The 21,137-nt window shown below is 45.5% G+C and overlaps 1 protein-coding gene across 1 annotated transcript in view; it reads left to right on the top strand.

Annotated features, from left to right (window-relative positions):
* Positions 1 to 15,409, top strand: part of Pcp4 (Purkinje cell protein 4) — a 59,008-nt gene extending 43,599 nt beyond the window's left edge. The window contains exon 3 of the mRNA XM_057765833.1: positions 15,010 to 15,409. Within this exon, the coding sequence (XP_057621816.1) occupies positions 15,010 to 15,137 (128 nt within the window). The 3' untranslated portion in view covers positions 15,138 to 15,409. The remainder of the gene's footprint in view (positions 1 to 15,009) is intronic.
* The last annotated feature ends 5,728 nt before the right edge of the window (positions 15,410 to 21,137 follow it).

Genomic DNA, 21,137 nt, shown 5'->3' with positions numbered 1-21,137 from the left:
TGATATGGACACATACGATTAAATTACTGCTGTTTTTCAGCCAGAATATTTCTATTATCTTTTGTAATTTTGAAGCTGTTTTCCCTGTCAGTCAAGGCTATGCCACTCGGCTCCAAGCCTTTTGAGCATGTGCCTGAAGCGGCCACACTCTGCCTGCCTCAGTTCTTATCTCTGGTGTCCAGTGAGAATTACTTGTCAAAAGATTATCATTTGCCCCTTTTATTGACACTTAAATTATGGCTCTGTCTGAAAGAGCAGAGTGTAATTTTGAAGTTAGTAGCTAGATATGCTTGTGGGCGAGGAAGCTAAGGTCTTAGAAGACGTTGTGAGACACACGCAGATACAAACTTCACTCTTTCTGTTCACACATCTCAGAGTTAAACAAATCCACAAAATCCTGCCAATCACGTGTCTGGGTTTGCTACAGCCCAGTAGGTCACCCTGGTCATTCACACTGGACGTTTCTGGGCTCAGCTTAGAACGGCTCTTCTGAAAGGTGGAGTGTAACTGCTCTTGGGAGATGTTTCCATTCTGTAGCGCACTAATGTCAGGTGCTTTTTAAAAAATTCTGTCTCAATTGCAAACCTTGCCGGTTCCAGTTGCTGTCCCGTGGGCACCTGCAGTCCAAATATGTCCTCTCTCCCTTCTCACACTTTTGATCGAGGCAGGAAGGCTCCTATTACCTCTGTTGATAATTACACTGCTTCAAGAAATGGCGTTTTAACAATCAGCTGGAAAATATGTGTTTAAGTTTTCAAATTTTATTTTATGTGTGTGGATGCTTTGTCGGCATATGTGTCTGTGTACCACATGCATGCATCATTTATGTAGGCGAGAAGAAGGCATTAAATCCCATGGAACTGGAGTCATAGATGGTTGTTAGCCACCACACGGGTGCTGGGGATTGAACCCCGGTCCTCTGGAAGAACAGCCAGTAACCTCTGCGCCATCTCTCCAACTTCTGAATATAGGTTGGATCACATGCCTGATATGTTAGTTTATTTTCTGTCATCATGATAGATACCACGACCAAAGCTACATGGAAAGAGATTACCTCCAGGCACAATCCATCCTTGAGGGAACTTGCCCATTTAAGCCTGACCTCAAACAAACAAACAAACAAAAACAAACATGGAGACATGCTGGTTCTAGGTCACTCACTGGCTGATGCTCAGCTAGTTTTATTACACAGCTCATACCCACGTTCCTAGGTGTGCTAGGTGTGATGCCACAAGCAATAGGCTTGGGCCACCCGCACCAACATCAATCAAGACAGTCTCCCATGGACGTAGGGCAGACTAATATGGGCAATCCCCAAGAGTTCCCTCTTCCTATGTGACTCCAGGCTTGGTCAAATTGAGAATAAAAACTAACTAGTAGCTGAAGATGGAAGTTTCTCTCTCTTTCTGGAACTCACGAAGGGACCGAAATGAGCGTGTTTTTGTTTTGGTCTGTAAGAGTGCTTCCGCAGCACTTGCAGGAACAGTCATCTGCCTGCAGGTCACATTGCATGGTGGCTGAAGCAGCTGGTTCTCCTCGTTCATCCACCTGCCCTGATGTGAAAGAAGCTCTGAGTTCACCAACCTGGGGAGCTTCCTGGAATTGGTTATCAGAACGTTGTTAGGTGCTGCTTAAAGCCAACTCTAAAACCACACTGTCAGTCTTCCCCAGCTCAGGGACCACCTTGTGTAGAGTAGCATTCCATTTCTTCTTGGGTTTTATTTTACTTTATTTATTTTTGTGTGTGAGTATGAATAATATATGTGTATGTGTGCCTGTAGTGTGTGTACCTGTGTGTGAGTATGAATATATATGTATATATATATATATGTGTGTGTGTATGTGTGAGTATGAATAATATATGTGTATGTGTGCCTGTAGTGTATGTACCTATGTGTGAGTATGAATATATATGTGTGTGTGTACCTGTGTGTGAGTGTGAATATATATGTGTATATATGTATGGTGTGTACCTGTGTGTGAGTATGAATATATATGTGTGTGTGTGTGTGTGTGTGTATGGAGGCCAAGTGATGACCTTAAGTGTTATTCCTCAGGTTTTGTGGCACTGTCTACCTTATGTTTTGTTTTTAATATTTTAGGAGACAGGGCCTCTATCACTGACCGAGACCTCCCCTTGCATGTGAGCTAGGCTGATTGGCCAGTGGGCCTCAGGGATCTGCCCATTTCCACCTCCTCTCTCTGCCTGACTTTTGTTTCAGTGTGTGTTCAGGGGATCCAGAACAGGCCTTCATGCCTGTAAGGTAAGCTCTTCACTTCCTGAACCATTTCCCAAGCCCAGGTTTCATTTCTACTTCATTTTTTTATACCATCTGGGCCTACTGCACTCCCGGTAACTAGAACGAACCATCTCTAAGGACTGATTTCCAACCCCTGAACCAGTGTTCGTCTGGGCTCTGGAGTCAGCCTTCCATGCAAGCAGACAGCAGTCAAATGCCCTTCATTTCAGACGCAGGGTAGTGGGAGGCCACAGATGTGGGCTTGGAGGTCAGAGTGTGATGCTCAGATGCCAAGGACAATCTCTGATAGTCAACACACATCTTTGCATGTATAGAAACATGTATTATTGATCCAACTTCAATCATTGTCCTTTCTGTGTCATTACACAAATATTCATCCATGATTTTTGTTTTAAAAATATACGGAGAGGACAGACATCTTCACAGTAGCACCAGTTTCTGCCTTCTGCTTCATCAACATATTCAAAAGCACATGAGATTTGAGGCTGGTGACGGCCCAGGTAAAGGGTACCTCTGCTCTGCTCCGCTCAGCCTTGATGAGCTTGCCTCTGGCTACTTTGCAGGTCCTATTTCAGAATTCCATTTAGAGATTTGCACCTAAAGTCGAATTCCACACACAGCAGGCTCATCTGTTTGCATCCAAAAAAGACAGTACAGAAATCTTTGACAATATGCAAAGAAAACAGCTGTCTGCCTGGATTAGAGGCACAGAACTGGAAAGCCAGGACAAAGGTGTCTTATGAGATAGAGCCTGGCTTGGCAGCAGTGGGAGCCATGGGGAAAAAGCATTATCAGCTGAGGATGACGAGGGCAGCTCGCTCTGCTAGGAAAGCATTTTAATCAAAAAGCAGTGACGAGAAGGGGTTAGGGAGAGGAAAGGCTGGGTTTTGCCTGCTACTTCCAGCTTGGAGGGGGGCAATGCTGTCTGTCATACTGAGGTTTGAGTCCAACATCTTGATGAGCAGAAACTCTTTTTCTTCTGAGCCCTGGGGCATGCATCCTATTTGCCTGATTTCTTCCTTTCCTCTCTCATGTCAAGCAGTCTGTGGACTAGGATGGGGGAGAGTTACAGACACTCGGTGGACTCCGGGGTATACGTCAGTGAGGCTCTTTTCAGGCTTAACGTGTGTGGCAGCTTTGATTGTATTTGACTGTTCTTCCTACTGAAAGTAAAGGAGGTGTCTGCTCCTCTGAGCTCGCATCTGGAAGTTCGGGAGCTTAAGACATAGGTGAGGTTTGTATGACAAGGAACACTTGATACCTGGGAGATCTAGGCAGGGTCAGGGACAGGAGAAAGATAGATGGTTCGAAAGCTCTGGAAATGATTTAAAATGGGACCCAAAGTAGAGAGAAAGGAATTAGTGACAGTGTAGGAAAACCCTCCTCCGAGTTGTGCATCTACCCTGCCCACTGTTTCTGTAATCAAGTCCTGGGGGAGCCATGCTCTTTCAAGAGATTAAAATGCATTGTTACATGAGAAGTGGATTGCTACCCTCCGCAGAGGAGAAGATCGCACCAAGGGGGCCTAGCCTGCAGCTGGTGGCTGGCAAAGGGTAAGGATGCAAAGGAAATATCTCTATGAAGCTTCATAGAAGATGTCCAGTACTCGGGATAGAACCCAGAGCCTGACACTCGGGGCAGAATCCCAGGCAAGGATGCTACTCCTAAGATGTATTTATGGCCCCTTCCAAAACAGCTTTTCATTTAGACAAGGTCTTAAAGCCAAGGTGCTCGGACTGTCCTTGAACTTGATCCTCCTGCCCCAGCCTCCGGGGTAGCTGGGATCACAGTGCTGCACCTCCAGACTGGTCTCAAACTGAGGTTCTTAGAATTGCAACACTGTGGAGAAGTGACCGCCCACATCAGAAAGTGAGCAGATAACACAGAAAAAGAAAAGGCAAGGGGGAAAAATAACCCACTGTGGTGTGCCTTTGGGTATCCATTATTGCCTTAAATCCAGCATGTCCAGGTGTGTTGCACTTTGGCTGTGACATATGTGTGAGAAATGAGGGTCATCAATGGAAACTGAAAGCCCAATTAACAGTTTAAATAATAAGCAAGATTATTCTTCTCTCATCAAAGGGGGTCTGGAGGTCAGTATCTTCCAGGGGACACTGAGAGTCTCTGCAACTGTTCTTCCTTCCTCAGGTTAAGAACTTTCCCCTCTGTGGTCTAACATGGCTGCCCAACATTGGCCATTGCATTCATAGTCCAGCCAACTTAAGGCAGGGGCGGTGGGGAAAAGGATACAAGGAGAAATTTTCCTGTTCATATGGTATCAGCCAGAACATAGTTGCACATTCACACCCCGCGGTAGGGATGCTAGAAGCTCTCTTCTGGATAAGCACACACTCGGTCTCCAATTCAAGATTTTGTATCTAAGAAAAGAGAATAAACAGAGGCTTTAGCAGATGTCACAACACGCACCTGCCCCTGAGGTTCTTGAGCACTTTTTTCCTGTGCTGATGGAGGGTGAAGGAGGGAAGGGAGGTACCTCTCTTCTGTGGTCCCCCATCTCCTTGGTCTACTGCTGTAGAGAAGGGACTTCAGTTCATTCCATATGCTCCGAGGGAGAGAGACTTTCAGGATGCTCTCCTTACCACCCCTAAAGGTTCTGGCATCATCTTTCTCCTTGCAGTCTCTCCAGTCAATGCACAGACCACTTCTTTATGTAATGATGTTTCTGTCCTCCCGTCCCTGATGCTGGAGGCGAGGGTAAAATCAGAGGGGCCAGCATTGCAAGTTACCTTAGGAAGTGCTTTATGGCAGGGCACACACACACACACACACACACACACACACACACACATCACAGGACTTCTAGGAAACAGAGAAGCTTCCTGGGTGGGGCAGAGCGAGGCAGGATGCATGAGGGTCGTCCAAGTGATGGGTCATCTAGCAGGAGCCTTTATGGCTCCTAAGGCATCCTAACCCAGGGCACCAGGCAAAGGGCAATAAACGAGGTGCCCCTGTGCTGCTCCAGGGAAACCCCCTACATCAGGATCTTAGTGCTGGCTGGAGTGGGGTCCTCATGTTTTTGGCCTCTACCTGGGGCTTGTATTCTCCTTCTATCTTGTGTTCCGGCAGAGCACACACTGGCTGAAACTGACCTGCTCAGCAGAGTTCCCAGGAATTGCTTCCCCTAGTTCAACTTCCTCAGTGCAGGGAGGAAGCCAAAGGAGAACACACTAGATGAGCCAGCCAGCTGTCGTCCCTAATAGTAATGATCCAATCTGCCTGGTTAAAGCAATGTACACTCAGTCCTTGTCCCTATATGAACCCAACCCAGATTCCTGTTCATATCATTTTCCCATATAGGGAGGGACCTCAGAGCATGTACAGACCACCCTTTCTTTCCTGGCCACTCTGCTTCTGTGTGCGTGACTGTAACTGTTGCTTTCTTCTAAACAAAGGAAGAGTTTTGACGAATACTGTGTCCTAAATATAGAGGCAGGAGCTTTAATCTGTCTCTTCAGAGTATGACTGTCTGGTGACAAGCTCTTGAAAAGTGTGGTTGGGATAAACTTTGGTGGGATGTATGCTTTCAAGAGGAGATCAGGACATGGAGCATCCAGTGGCCTGGCCCTCTGGGGACCCAGGAGGGGCATCTACAAGCCAAGAAGGCAGCAGCATCAAGAGAAACCCACTTTGTCTGAAACCCGACCTCTAGGCTTCAAGTTCTAAGGGTGGGGTGCGTGTGGACAATCAATGTTTGTGTCTAAAGCCCACACTCCATTGGGTGTTATTTTGTCCTGTCAGATCTGAAAAATGAGCATGATTAGAAATGAGTTTCACCTTTCCAGTGCAAAATTATTTTTTAGTGATGTGTAGATTGGATTTTGGGGGACTGGACTTGAGGGACATTCGATCCTGTGATCTTTCTTTTCAATCAGTGCCTCTATATTTGCACACACTTGACTAGGTAAGAGCACACACACAGTTGTGGATGGGGTAGGCGAGGTTACATAAGCCAGATACGGCTCCATGGAGCTGGAGATGGGATGGTGGTCACGGGAAGCCCAGAGTAAACTGTCCTTTTCACATGACCAAATTAGGCTCCTCATCCTCCAAAAGCCAAGCCACTCAGCACTGGACAGCAGGTCTCAGGGTACCTCTATTTTAGGACAAAGAATTACTCTCCCTCAGGAAAAGCTGTGTGTACCAAAGAAGGGGCTATCCTGGTAAGTGGGGAGCTTGAGGAGTGGGGACCCTGTTTTTGTGTGATTTGTGGAAAATCACAGAGCAGGAAGTCACCTGCCTGTTGTGGCTGATGCTCGACCTTGCACACTAGTCTCTGCTCGTTGCAGAGACAGGGAAATCGCAATTGTTCACACCAGCTGCCCCCGTGCAGTAAACACAGAGGTGGCTGCAGGGGCCAGCAGGGGCTCTGTGGCTTGTGATCACACCTCCTGCTCAGCTGGGGAATGGCCCTTTCTCATTGCCTCACCAAAGGGACACTTCGGATCTCTGCGTGCCCTATTTTCAGCTTTTAAGAACATTTTGTTGTTTTTTAAAATGGGGACTTCATAAAATACAGTGCTCAATGTTCAGTATCAGCCCTGTAATCCCCTTATGTGCATAAATTTCTTATTATTATTAGTCTCAGTTTTGAGGAAGAAGGTGGCTTTATCTTCTCCAAACTGGCTGTCTTACTGTCTGAGTATGTCTTCATCCATTTCGAGGCTTAAAGAATTAAAGCTCCCAGTTCCTGTGTGTTTTCTTTGTCATTTTGACTTTCGCTATCCCAAGGGCAAGGTTTGGGTCCTCAGAAAGGAACCCACACTGGTTCCCTAAGGCTTTGAGAAGAGAGAGGTGTGGATTCAGTTCAGATCCCCCACCTGCTCTGTGTGGACTTGCTTAATTGTATCAAGGGCAACACAAGTCATAGACTAATTCCTTTGAGTTAATGTTAGGGTTTGAAAGATGGTAGGGCATCCCGTGAACCCTGGTATTCACATACCCCGCTTGCAGGGTATGCTTAAGTTAAATTCCTGTTATTTTCTTATGGAGTGCTAAGATTTCAGTCCTTTTATAGTACGCTATGTGCTGCGACTCCCAGCGAAGGGAAACTCCTACTCAGGACAATTATATCCCAATTTACTGCTTATGTCCCGATTTCTGATCTACAGGATTAGGCCTTAGGAGGTAATTAGTTTCTGTCAAATAAAGCTCAAACTGCGGAGAGCTGTGATTATGTAAATGGAAGCCTTTCCATGCGTGTGTGTGCACATACATGGGTGTGTATGCAGTGTGGGGTGCGTTAAAACTGAAAACTGTGCGTTCATGACTTGCTAGCACTAGAAGATGATGAAGTCACGTTATCATAAGCCTAGAAACAAAGTATTCAAGAGTTCCTTTCTGAAGGTCAGGGGTGAATATGGTGTGTGTGTGTGTGTGTGTGTGTGTAGGCATCAAACTTGGAGTCTTGAACATACTAAGCCTTGCTCCACCACTGTGCCCCACATACCCCATCTCATAATATACTTTTGAATTCTGCTGTATTTCAAACCCTTCATTCTTCCTTGAGCTGGGGTGGGATCTCGGAAGAGCTGCCATGCTCTGGGTGACTTTTCACGGCTGTTAATTTCTAAGGAATTAATGTTCGTTATTTGAAGTCTGCTACTTAGATTATGACTGCAGGGATGGGTTACAGCTCACCAAATTGTCATTTCTAAGCCATGGAAAATTTTGCTGATGCTTCTTTTCCTTGGGAGGGGATTGGACTATCCCCTCATCCCTTTCTGGTGGCTTACCTGATAAACCATCTCTCTCTCACACACACATATGATACACATACACCACACCATATACACACACCACAAACATACACACACATAAACCATACACATACCACATACCACAAACACACACACACCACACACACACACACCACACATACACACACATCATACACCATATATATATCCCACAAACACACCTCCACCCCCTATACCCCACCACAGAAACCATGCATACTCATCACGAACACACACACCATACACACATACTGCCTACCTCCCACATCCCACATAGAAAAACCATACACACATCACAAACATACACACACACACCCCACACTCCTACACCCTGCACATGCAGAACATACACACACATCACAAACATACACACACACAAACATAATATACAAATACATAGATGCACACACAGGCACACACACAGACATAGACACACACACACACACATACACCACACTTTCCTGTCTGGGTTGGCACCTTGCTCTGATTCTGGAACACTCTAAAATTCTACTTTTTAATGAGCATATTTATCTATTTTCTGCTCTCCTCTGGGAATCAGGAAGCCGAGTGTGTTCTCTGCTACACTCCAGTTCTCAGAACAGTGACAGCTCATTGTGTACCCACTGCTAAGAGATAATAAATCCTGGCAAACCGCACCTGGTCAGCCTGGTAGACGTTTGCAGGCTGATTGGTTGAATTGTGTGTTCAGACTGGGAGCTTTGAGGTTGTGATTTCTCCCAGAGCTATGCTAATTGCCATATGCAGGAGTCCATCATCCTGGCTTACATCCATGGAGCAGAAATAGCACGGCATTGCCACATACCCACACAATGTAGAGTAAACCTGGGTTTGGAATGTACTCACTAGGTGATCTTGGGCTAGACACATGTTTATCTCCAATCTTTGTACAACGGGAACAGCAAACATTCCCCATGGTAGCATGTGCAGATGTAGAAACCACATATCAGAGGGGCTTGAAAACCCATAATTCCCAGAGTCAGATGAGGGATCGTCATAGGCTGGGCTGTGATTCTCTATTTGAAACACTGACCTCTTGTACCTCAAAATGTGACTACATGTGGGGACAGAATCTGTAAGGAGGTGACTAGCACTCACAGGAGACATTGTGGCTATGGGAGTCTTTGTTTTCTTGAGCAAATGGCCAGGAAGTCAGGGCTACCTTCATTCTCTGATGGAGCTGCGAACTTTTACAGAGTATGCTGGGTGGTGTGGACATGCCCTTACTCATGACCACTCTGTGATCAGATTCAGCATTTTATTACCCATGCAGAAGGAAATGACATTCTTCCAGAACTCCAAATAATGTCTGTGCAATCCTAGGCTGGAGTGTTGTGGAAAAATACTGCTTGTTCGGAGTGATGAAAAGCCACCTTTGGAGGTGACTGGTGTAGGGTTTTTCCAATTCAGGCATCAGAATCCTAAATAAAAGTGTCAGGTAGGGTCCACCCAGACCGGATACAGACCTTCAGATATCTTTATGGGACAGTCAACAGAGATAAAAGGAGACAGTTACGCTGCCAGGTGGAAAGGACAATGGCACTTTGTACCTGATGCTCATACAGAAATAATACCCTCTCACAGAAAGAACAGCTGTAGAGAGAGGCCCCTGCCATTCAGGGTCCTCCTAGCTATGGTGGCTGGGGTGGGCCCTTCTGCAGTGTCCAGTCTCTCTATATCCCCTGGCCTGTGAGTTGTGACCAGCACTGGGTGGCGTGAATGGTTGGTCCTTTACCGACTGTGTTTTGAATATGTTTTCCATGGTTCCAATCACACAGCTGGGACATTTCTGTAGCAAGCCAGACATACTCAGCTGCCTAGGCTGACCATGAAGCATCCATGATGGCACGTGTCTGTTTTTCTCTGAATTAGTGTGCAAGTAGCCTGTGAATCACACCAGTAAGTAAATGCAGAGACCCCAGGGCTTAAATGCCTCCTGCTTGCCTGTACCCTCTCTCCCTGCCCCTGCAGCCCTGGCCACATATAGCCAAAGGCTTTTTACATTACAGTTTAATTTGGAGTAAGGTTTGGTCTGCACAGCTGGTAGCCAGGGAAGGAAGTGATTTGACTTCCAGTTCAAAAAAGGAAATCCAGAGCTGTGTTAGCTACAGACCTACCTTGGGGTCACGGTGGGTAGAGACAATCCTTAATGTCACTCTGATCTAAACTTCTGTTGTGTGGTAGTCTTACATGGGAAGATGCAAATGAGCATCTGTTCACCCCAGGACCACAAGGACAGACCAAAGAAAACATGTCCACCCAAGTGTAGCTTTGTCAACCAGCATCTCCTGCGTTTGCTGCAGAGGCATGAGTGAGGGTTGCATACAGCAGCATGGGTGACTCAGAGGTAGCTGCATCATCAAAAAGCCCACTCAGCATGAGTGACAACCCATGAAACCATATTCCTGCCAGACAGCTCCATGGAAGAGCCTTCCTGCCCTAGAAACTGTTTTCTGCCTTTATAAGTCTGGGGAGAAACCTGGTGATCTGCACTGGTTTCTGAGTCTCCCTGCCTCCTTCCTGGGGGAAATTTCTTGGTTTGGAGGGATTAGCCGCTCATCACTCCGTGACACTGGAGGGTAGAAAAAGAAATCATTTCATGTCTATATTTTAACAAAAAGGAAAACCAAGAACCAAGGCAGTTAAAAGCCTTCCCCTGGGTCACAGCAACTGAAGCATCCCCTAATCTTACTCTAGCTAAGCTCCACACCTCTAGTGCCCCCCAGGAGGCTGGTGTGGAGAGCTAAGGGCTCTGCTGGAACAAATGCATGCGTTTTGTTTATTCTCTAGCCAGATGACAGTGGGGTAGAGATGAGAAACCAGCACACAGTTCCCCTTATTAGTGGGGATGATTAGACTGCTTTATCCTCACCCAGGCCTTCTCTGCTATACCCTCTTCCAGGTCCCAGGCCCTCAGGTCAGTGATGGGAGGTAACACCCATGCCTTCTTGATCCTTCTTTGGGTATCTGTGTCTGCGTGGCTGTACCCGGTTTTCTCTACCTCTCCTCTGAGGTCCTTCCTATGCCATCCTCCCGTGGCCACATCCCTGTCTTCACATCTTCCATCATCTGTGAATCGTGCACTTCTGGTGGCCCCACCGTGGCTTTGACTACATACTTCTTAGCCACACATCCTTAGAGACCCGTTGTGAATCCATGATAGAGGTGGAAGGTGAGAACAAGGATCCACTGACCAATAGAAATTACCTATTGGAGGGCATGTTGGTGTCTTAGACCTCAGGCTAGAAGTGTGTGCTCGCTTGATAGAGTTGTTCACAACCAGCAGCTGCTAATTGAACACCCATTTGGTGTCAGGCCTTAGGAGAGCTGCTGGAACAAGGTAAATAGAGCCCCTTCTTTCCCAGGCTTACACCCTGGAAAGGGGGGTGGCAGTGAAGACAAACCAGGGATAGAAAGAAAGAATTAGAGTAATGGAATTAGTGATGGATAATAAAGGCTACAGTGGGTCACAGTGCAGGCCTCTGTGTGTGTGTGTGTATACGTGTGTGTACATACATGCACACATATAGTGTGTTTTCAATGAATATCATATATGTAGAAACAAACCCTAGGGTTTTTGGCCTTCCTGTTTACAATATTGAGAGATTCTATGACATCAACAGCAAAAACAGAGTGAGCCCTAAGTTCTGCTCTGGCATGAAGGAGAAGGGAGGCTCTCCTCAGAGTCACCCTGATTCTTAGCTGTCATCATCACTAGGGACACTCAAAGGGGACCTTGGGAGGTTCCAAAGATGAAAGAGGCTCTGGAGATGGGACCCATGTGTGATACTTCCTAACTTCTGTGGCCCTCTCTGCTGTTGCTGATTGGTTCTCAGAGCTGGCCTGTCCTGGCTGTCAGAACCCCATCGAACCATTGCAAACCCTTCATTGGTACCAACTCTTTGCCCTCAGATCTGATGAGCTGTCTTCCTCCTCTTCTTTCCATCACTCTGGTCCCTGGTACATGAAACTCATGGCTTCTTCTGTGACAATGTAGACTTGCCCTGAGGGAAGACAAGGCTCTGAAGTAAACAGAAAGTGACAAGTCCTTAAATATCAGAAGCTGCTTTGGAAAGCATTGTAATATTTCTCAGATGTGGGTGGGATCAATAAATCACTTTTGGTGGGAGATATTAGTTTAAGATGTAATTGTAAAATTGATTTTTATGACCTGTCCTACTGCTGCATCTTAGATTCCCTAAGTATACATATTTCTCTGTATCTTCATTTATCACTTGTCAAAACATAAAATTATTGTTTTTCCCCATTATTACAAAAGAGAGAAGATGGATCAGGCTTTCAAAATCCATGGGCTGCAGCAACATTTTTAATCTGAAAAAAAAAAATAAACACCTCTCCCAATCTCCCTTGAGCTACAACTAATTTTCCCCTTTGCCCTGACTTTGCAATGGATGCAGGGTCTCCTCTTGGAGGGAAGGCTCTGACATACAAAACTCCTGTGAGAAATAGCAACTCACAGAACAACAGAGGCAGAGAGTGTCAATGTTAGTCCAGAGTTAGGGTCCCTGCATATCTGTCATTCTTGTCTTTTAGTTCAATTTCATATTTCTCATCATCTGCTTGGGTTGCAGGCAACTCCTGCATTTCCCGTGGCCCTGCCCTCCATATTCACTGCAGTGTGGATCAATATGCCAAGGATTCCTTGACCCTGAGGAATGTAGCCAAAGCCTTCCACCATCCTCTCTGTCAATTGGGCCCCATGGATGGTGAAGGATGCCCCTCAACATTCCCTGTACAATGCACTCTTAAGTCTCAGCTCCTGCAGTCATGGCAGTGAGTTAAAAAGAAAAGTGAATTGATTTAGGTCACAAACCCATCACACTAACAAGGCTTACAAGGCCAGAGGCAGATCACTCGCTCCCAGATGGAAGAGTGCCTGGACTGCTCTAGGCAGAATCTGCTTAGTCTCTAAGAAAATTGAGAAGAGCCTGCTTAAGGATCTGCAATGGAAATGCCATGCTAGTGGCATCTGAAACAAATGTGGGTTCTCCTGCATGCATGTCTTTCCTCAATCATCTATCTACCACCTACTGTCTATTATCTACTGTCTGTCTATCATTTATCTGTCTGTCGTTATCTATCTATCTATCTATCTATCTATCTATCTATCTATCTATCTACCTACCATCTATCTACTATCATCTATCCATCTATCTATCTATCTATCTATCTATCTATCTATCTATCTATCATCTATCTATCTATCATCTATTGATCTATCATCTATTACCCATCCATCTATCTACCATCTTTCTACTATCAACTATCCATCTATCTATCTATCTATCTATCTATCTATCTATCTATCTATCTACCTATCTACCTATCTATCTATCTATCATCTATTGATCTATCATCTATCACCCATCCATCTATCTACCATTTATCTATCATCTATCCATCTATCCATCTATCTGTCAGTCTGTCTGTCATCTATCATCCACCTATCTTCCATCTACCTATCTATCTGTCATCTTTCTATCAATAATCTATCTTACCTATTTTCTATATATCTATTATTTATCTATTATCTATCTTTATCATCTGTCATTTCTATTATCTCCTCTCCTCCACACTGTGTTTTATCTAGCTAGTCTCTCTGTTTCATATGCAAGTCCAGAGTGGCAGTGAGGCTTTTGCATAGGTCCAGGGAAGGTGGGAGCTGCTGCTGTCTCTAGTTTGGCTTGCATTAACTTTAGTTCCTTTTGACTACCTTCTCTGTAGATAAGAACTTATGTCTCAACTAAACTTCCTTTTAAAAAGGAATGACAACCTGACATATTCCTAGAATTAACAAATGAGCAGGCTGACCCTTATGGGCAACTTCCATTAAACTACCTAAGAAGTCACCTGATGTGAGATTCTCCTGTGTATGCTGTGAATATGTTTAATAAAGAAGCAGCTTTGGGACTATGGCAGCACAGAATAGAATAAGGTGGGAATTGCAAGCAGAGATAGAGAAAAGAAGGTGGAGTCAGGGAGATGCCATGTAGCTGCCAAAGGAGACAGATACCCAAGAAACTTACCAGTAAACCACGAGCCTCATGGTAAAATACACAGAACAATTGTAATGGGTTAATTTAAGATGTAAAAGTTAGTTAATAAAAAGCCTAGGCTAATAGGTCAAGCAATGTTGTAATTAATACAGTTTCTGTGTGATTATTTTGGGTCTGGGTAGCTGGGAAATGAACAAGCTGTCTCCCTGAGTCGGAGCTGGGGCCGTAGTGTCTATATTCAAAAACAACAAAGAAATGATTCTTTTGATGAGTCCAATGTCCAGCCTTCATTGGGTTGGAGGATGTAAAAAGATGTCCCCTCTCTTTTCTCTGGCAAGAGGATTTTGCTTATTTATTTTTTACTTCTGATCACCTCTAAGGAAGTTCCCAGCACAGAGGCACCATCACCTTAAGTTGTCACTTAGTACCAGCTTGTCAGTGTGAGCCAGCTGGCATCTCTGCCTTAATAGACACCCCACCCATCTTGCCTTGCAGGATCACACTGTATGATTTATGGAAATGTGATATCTTACGGCGATGGTCAAATAGTGCCATTTGGTTATGAATATGACCACTACTGGAGCCTGGAAAACAATGAGCAAATTCATTAGCAACACGAGGATCTAAAACATCAGCCTGCCAACTTTGAACACAGTGACCCTCAGCTAGCATTACAGAAACTGTCAAGACTATGTCAGTGACTTTCACCCTCCTGCCCAAGGGTGGAGTTCAGACAGTCAGAGCTCTGCAGATTCCGAGTGTCTGGAACTTTCCACCATGCTTCCCAGGATTTTGCTTTTCAAACAGGGCCCTGTCTTGGGGTGGGTGAACGAGTACCCGAGGGTACACTGTGATGGGCCACCAGCCTCACGCATCTAGACTGCTGCCTGAGCTTCTGTTTTCAGCTAGGTGGTCACCTGATATCTCTGTTCTGTTTTGTTTTGTTTTTTGATGTAGATGGGCAGAAGAAAGTCCAAGAAGAATTTGACATCGACATGGATGCACCAGAGACAGAGCGTGCGGCTGTGGCCATTCAGTCTCAGTTCAGAAAATTCCAGAAGAAAAAGGCCGGATCACAGTCTTAGTGGGGAAGATGCTTCCTAGGCAATCTGAAGACACCAAGTTCAACCACCATCCATCGAGAGATGAAAAGAACAAGACCCTAGAGAGACGTCATCTGCCCAGCATACACCCCGCTGCAAACCTGTCATGCATGTACAGAAACCCATAGTATTTATGCCCCTAAAGGAAGGTGTACACAATGAAATTGTGAGTAGCTTAATCAGGTTCTCTCCATTACAATTCCTCTGCAACTCTTTTCCTTGATGTTATAATAAAAAGGAGGTAAGATGAGTGACTCACGCGTCCGCCTTTATTTTTCCCATTAGACGAGGCCAGGAAAATGTTCCTAAGGTTAAAGGCAACTGCCAGCCTGGCGTCTCTTGTATTCTTCAAGTTTAGAAGTGTAATAAAGTGAATTGTGACGGTGGAGCTATTCATCCTCAACCTGGCAGTACCTGTCTTGTTAATAGGGTGCTAACTGCCAACAGGTTGTGGCTGGATTTTCTTAGCATGGAAGTATAGTCTGTACCCTCAACTGTCCCAGATTCAGAGTTTATAACCCACAAGGTTATGGGAGGGCCATGCATCTGTGGCTGGAATGTCACTCACATGCGCTCAGCGAGTGCATTTCAGATCTACAAAGATTTGCCTCATGAAGGCGAAGGCGTAAGTCACAAACAATCCCACGCTAGTTTGGAATTATGATTAATATAATGGTTATTTATTTAAAGGGGAAAAAACTTACAGATCACCGTCCCAGACAACAGCCCTCTGCGCAATCAGGAAGGGAGTCTAGTCGCCAGAATCGGAGCAGGAAGTAAGAGAGTGCGAGGAGGGAAGTGGCCGCTTTTTTAAAGGGAGAGAGACCACGCCCCAATGGGCTGGTATCTCAGCAGCTATTGGCTGAAGGAGAGGAAGGACCTCCCGCAACAGCCTCAAGCCATCAGGGCCATTTTTGTACCTGTGTAGCTCCAAGCAGCAAACACATTCTCCAGGTTCCTCAGTGCTCATGGTATTTGTTACTGGTTAAACTCGTTCATCAAAAGCTGTAGTTTGGAGAGGATGACCAATTTCTCTCCAGGTCATACCTTGCAGACACATGGTTTCATATGCCTTGGAGAGCCCCTATGGATAGCAAAAATGTTTGTTTCATGGGAAGCATGGCTCCATGGCGTCAGGAGTCAAATATAGGTTGGTAGGGTGTGACTGTGAGCTGGGCTTGCACAGCAAGCACCAGGAGCACCCAACACCTATGTTGCTTATGGTTGCTCATTTGAGCATTGCTATGAGAGAACCTGAAACAGAAGGGACATTTCACCCAGCACCTGAGAATGCTCTATGCTCTAGGAAGGCACCGTGGGTTCTGTGGACTTAGCCATGTGACTCCAAGTGGGTCATAAGCACTTGTGAGAGGAGGGGACAATGTGTCTGAGTGTGCACACTTGCATGCTGGCCTGTGGATGAGTGATGTGGGATGACTTCAGCTAGTGAACAGTAAACAGGACCATTTCTGCAGTGCCAACCAATGGCGACTAAGTGAGATTCCAGATGGGCCAGTCTCCATTGAGAAGACAGTTGAGAATACACACTATAAAGAGCAGCTGAGATGGAGGTATGAGTGTCACAGGAATTAGATGGCTTCAGATGGCTTCCCCAGGGCTCTCTAAGCCTGCTACTACAAAGTAAGCTGGAACCCCAATACATGCACATGTAAATGCTGTCGTTGCCTGTACCTATGCTCCCAGCACCGCCACTCCCCTGATCCTCTGATATTTTTATGTAAAGGAAGCGTCCTATTCTTATGGGGTATGGCCTGGTCCTGACAGTTGGAGGCTACCCTGGTTCTAAGGAAGATATTGCCTCCTGGGTGACTCTGTAAAGCAGCATATGCCAATGGAGTGGCTCCTCTGATGTCCCCAAGAGTATGGCAGTTCTCTATCAGCCTGGTAGAGAAGTAAAGGATCTGTGAAGTTTGGAGAGGTCTCTCAGAGATTCTTACGTGTGTCTTCCATTGCAGTCATAGAGCAAGCATGCAACTGCTTTCTTTGTGCCCTAGGCATGAGTTTAACTTTTCACTAGGAGGATTCACATGGATCTACAGCTCCAGCTGTTGGGGTGGTGGTGACACATTTGCTTCCCACCAAAAGCACGGGTTGGATGTGTGGTTTCTGAGGTCTAGGTCTTGCATAGCAAAGGAAGCAGCTTGTGGCTCCAGGCCAAGGAGCCTCCTTCTTGTGGGATGTAGTATTCATCCTGAAAGAAGAAGGAGCCCCCTCAAGGTGTGCCACAAGGTGTCTGCAGATGGAGCAATGAGTACTGAATCAGTTATGTTCCATCCACTGAACTGTTATGATCAAGCCCATGGTTCCATGACTGTAAGGCAGGACAGGGTGCTTGCAGGCAGGCTGGTGGGGGAAGGCAGAGAATCATAGATGTGTGGGGTAGAGACAGGTAGATCAAGGAACAGTGGCAGCAAAGCAGCGACTGGGAGACGCACGTGAACCCTCCCCAAGAATGCAGCCCCACTGCAATGCTGGCAACTCGCACAGTGGAGCTAGGCAAGAAGATACTCTGCTTTTGGACCGCAGTGGGCAGATCACCAGAACCCCAGGCAGGACCCCTAGCACCCAAATGTTGAACATAGGCCCATGTTTGATTTGTAAGCTGGCCAGGCCTCCATGGAGAACTTAACCTGCCATAAGAAGGTAGTTCCTTGACATCAATATGCTGATAAAAATCTTGCTGTGTGGTTGTTTTAAGGTTCCCGTTGCTGTGAAGAGACACAATGACTGTGGCAACTCTTACAAATGAAAATATTTAATTTGGACTGGCTTGTAAATTCAGAGATTTAGTCCATTATTATCGTAGCAGGGAAACATGGCAACATGCAGACAGACATGGTGTTAGAGAAGGAGATGAGAGTTCTGTATCTAGGTTGGCAAGCAAACAGGAAAAGAGAGAACTTTGAAACCTCAAAGCCAACCCCCAGTGATACACTTCTTCCAAAAAGGCTACACCTCTCCTAATAGTGATACTCCCTATGAACCTGTAGTGGGAGGGTAGATTTTTATTCAAAACACCACAGTGGTGTGACTGGAAAAAATTTAATAATTTAAAATAAAATATACATATTTCTACTGGCAAAATCATGAGATCCTTATCAACACTTTGTCCGGGCTCAACTCAAACCATGGGTCTCTGCTGTTTATGGTCACATCCTTTTAGATCAATAGATCCTGACCCAAGGTAGGATCAACCAATCAGGTTTTTTTCCTGAGAATTTGAATTGATGATTATGCAACTTTAGCCACTTGACACATGGTGCTGATTTGCGGCTCAAAGAAGAGTATAATAAGTTAAAGCTGAAAAAAAAAAGCATTCAAGTTTTTTTTAAAAAATTATATTTGCTAAGGAAATTATTATTATTTGCGAGAATCTGTAAAAGTCCATTTGGAAGGAGATACAGGACATACAGGGGCAGAGTGGAGACGCAGGATACACAAGCCCATGAGATAGAGAGACAGCCCGGGCTGAGTTACTCATTTGATTGCTATGAACTGGAACCCACTCACAGTAGCTAAAAAAGAGAGAAACCCCAAAAATAGAACATTCAAGACATCCAAGAAAAAAAAGAAACCATAGGCAGGCAGAATTTTTTGAGGTTTATAAGTACCGTGGGGTGCAGTGAGAAAGAAGTGACGTCTCCGACATCATCTTTGCAACATTTTACGATTTTCAATAGTTTTAAGTTTTCTTTAAACAGGTCTTGAACATTCCTCTTTGTTCTGTTTGTAGACGTGGCCCCGTCTTCATTGTCCTTCTACTTGGGACCTTTATGCAAAGTATTGTACAGCTGCCTTTGCTGCTGTCCATTAAAATGATTGATTTCTGAATATTTTGTTCTGCGAGTATTCATCTGAGTGAGCCGTGCAATATGGTGACTCTTAGGAACTTCCTGTGGCTTCTCAGGGAGACAGTCCTATCAGCTGCAAACAATATCATTGTCTCTTCTTTTCCATGACTTTTTAACTCCTTTGCTTTGCCTCTCTTCTCTTCATTGTAATCCACCCTCATGCCTTGCAGAAGGCTTGACCTTATTTCAGGGTCATAGTGATGGTGTCAAGTTGTCTCCCAAGAAAGCCCTAAGCAGGGGTCATACCTTTAGGGCTGAGTGATTTTGACTTCAAATAATCATCTTGTTAAAGTCTTATAAACTTCTTAAGTATTATTGAATGTATATGTTTTATCGAAGAGTAACCTAGATGAATTAGCATAATCATCACAAGAGACTGGACAGGGAGGGAAGCTTAGTGTTAGATTTTCCGAGGGTTTCTGTTTGAGGAGAGGATTCATCCTAGTGTTGGGTCTAGGAGATTACAACCTATATCCCAAATAACGAGGGTGCTATGCCTGGACTCTGTTCTATGATACTCAGTGTCTTAGAGATGCTGTAACAAATGTCATGGATTTTTCTGACTTAAACTCTTGGCATTTGCCTTCACATTTTCTGGAGGCTGAAGTTCCAGGTCAAGATGCTGACAGACTTGGTTCCTAGCTATCAGCTGGCTGCTTTATTTCACTGAAGAGAAAGAAGAAAGACAAAGGGAGGAAAATGGAGGGGGGGGGAGAGAGAGAGAGAAACACACACAGAAAAAGAGAGAGAGAAAGAGAGAGGGACAGACAGACAGACAGACAGACTGACAGACAGATGGAGAAGAAAGTGTTCATTCTTCTTTATTTTTGTAACCAAAGCTTGAACTCCCCATCCTTTTGTCTCAACTTCTCGAGGACTGAGTGGGTGTGCCACTGTGCCTGACCCCTTTGCTATTCTTGTAGGATACTAATCTCATCACAGGAGTCCTAGCTTCATAACATTGTCTAAGCTTAGTCATGGGTCAAATTCCCCACCTTCCAATGTCCTAATATTTGGGGTTAGGACTTCACCATATTAGTTTAGGACTGGGAACACTCGGTTGTTCTGTGCCATCTGGCTCACTTTAGGGCTTCTTGTTACATAATGGGATCAGGCCAGAGAACGATTGTTCTCTGTTTAATGCTCAGTTGATTCTCCACAGGCTTTGGCTTTGTGCTCACCGGCTGCCTCTGTCCACTTTCGGTTGTTGCCCCTGCTCTGGTTTCCTTACAGCTGTGACAAGCTCCTCTGCTTCCTGTGGCATTGCCCTTTCGAGGTTCTTTGTTCTTTTGTTAAAAGGAGCATAATTGAATAAGAATCGGGAGAAAGCAGCCTGCTCTGGTATGTGTAACCTTTCCAGGAGTCAGAGGTCTGCAGAGCTGGATAGTGATGGGTTGGGCAGGACACACACACACAGGCACACACACACAAACACACACACACACACACACACACACACACCACACACACACACACACACACACACACACACACCACCAGAGGCAGGGCCCTGTGCTGTTCTTTGGGTAACACGGAAGACAGTTAAAAGCAAAACTATTCACTCTTTTCTCTCTGAACTGTAAAGCCCATTTCAATATGAGGCTCTTACAGCCTCAAAGCTGCCCTGCTCATTATTTCAACGCTGCAGGTCCTCTGCCCCTGGAGTGCTTCCCAGGCTTTCATTTGGGACCTGCTTGCTGCCTTAGCTCCATGGTCACTTCCCCAGGCTGCCTGCGATCTGACGATCCACAGCAGTTACTGTAGATAAGTTCTTGTTCAAGGCCAGGCTCCACTTTTGCCTCAGCCTGATGAACTCCTGCCATGAAGCTCCTAGACACCCACACGCCGATCTGTAGACAAAGGGGGAGCCTCCATTCCCAACTGTGTTCTCATGTGAGCCTTAGCCACTCTACAAGTGTCATCCTGGTGCCTTGCTCCCTGGTGTAGCCCGGGCCACTGTCTATAGGTGCGCTACCCATCACTGTGTTTGGACACAACAGAGAACTGGTCTGAAGTAAAGCCTATGTCTGACTTAAATTGTTAACTGGTCCAGAGGCCTTTGTTGTTGGAAGGAGAGGGCCACTTGTTTGTTTCCGGCTGCCCAGCTAGC

Source organism: Chionomys nivalis, chromosome 3 (assembly GCF_950005125.1).
Source record: "Chionomys nivalis chromosome 3, mChiNiv1.1, whole genome shotgun sequence".
Taxonomy (NCBI): Eukaryota; Metazoa; Chordata; class Mammalia; order Rodentia; family Cricetidae; genus Chionomys; species Chionomys nivalis.
Note: the sequence above shows the minus strand (reverse complement) of the source record. Positions and strands in the feature narration are given on the sequence as shown.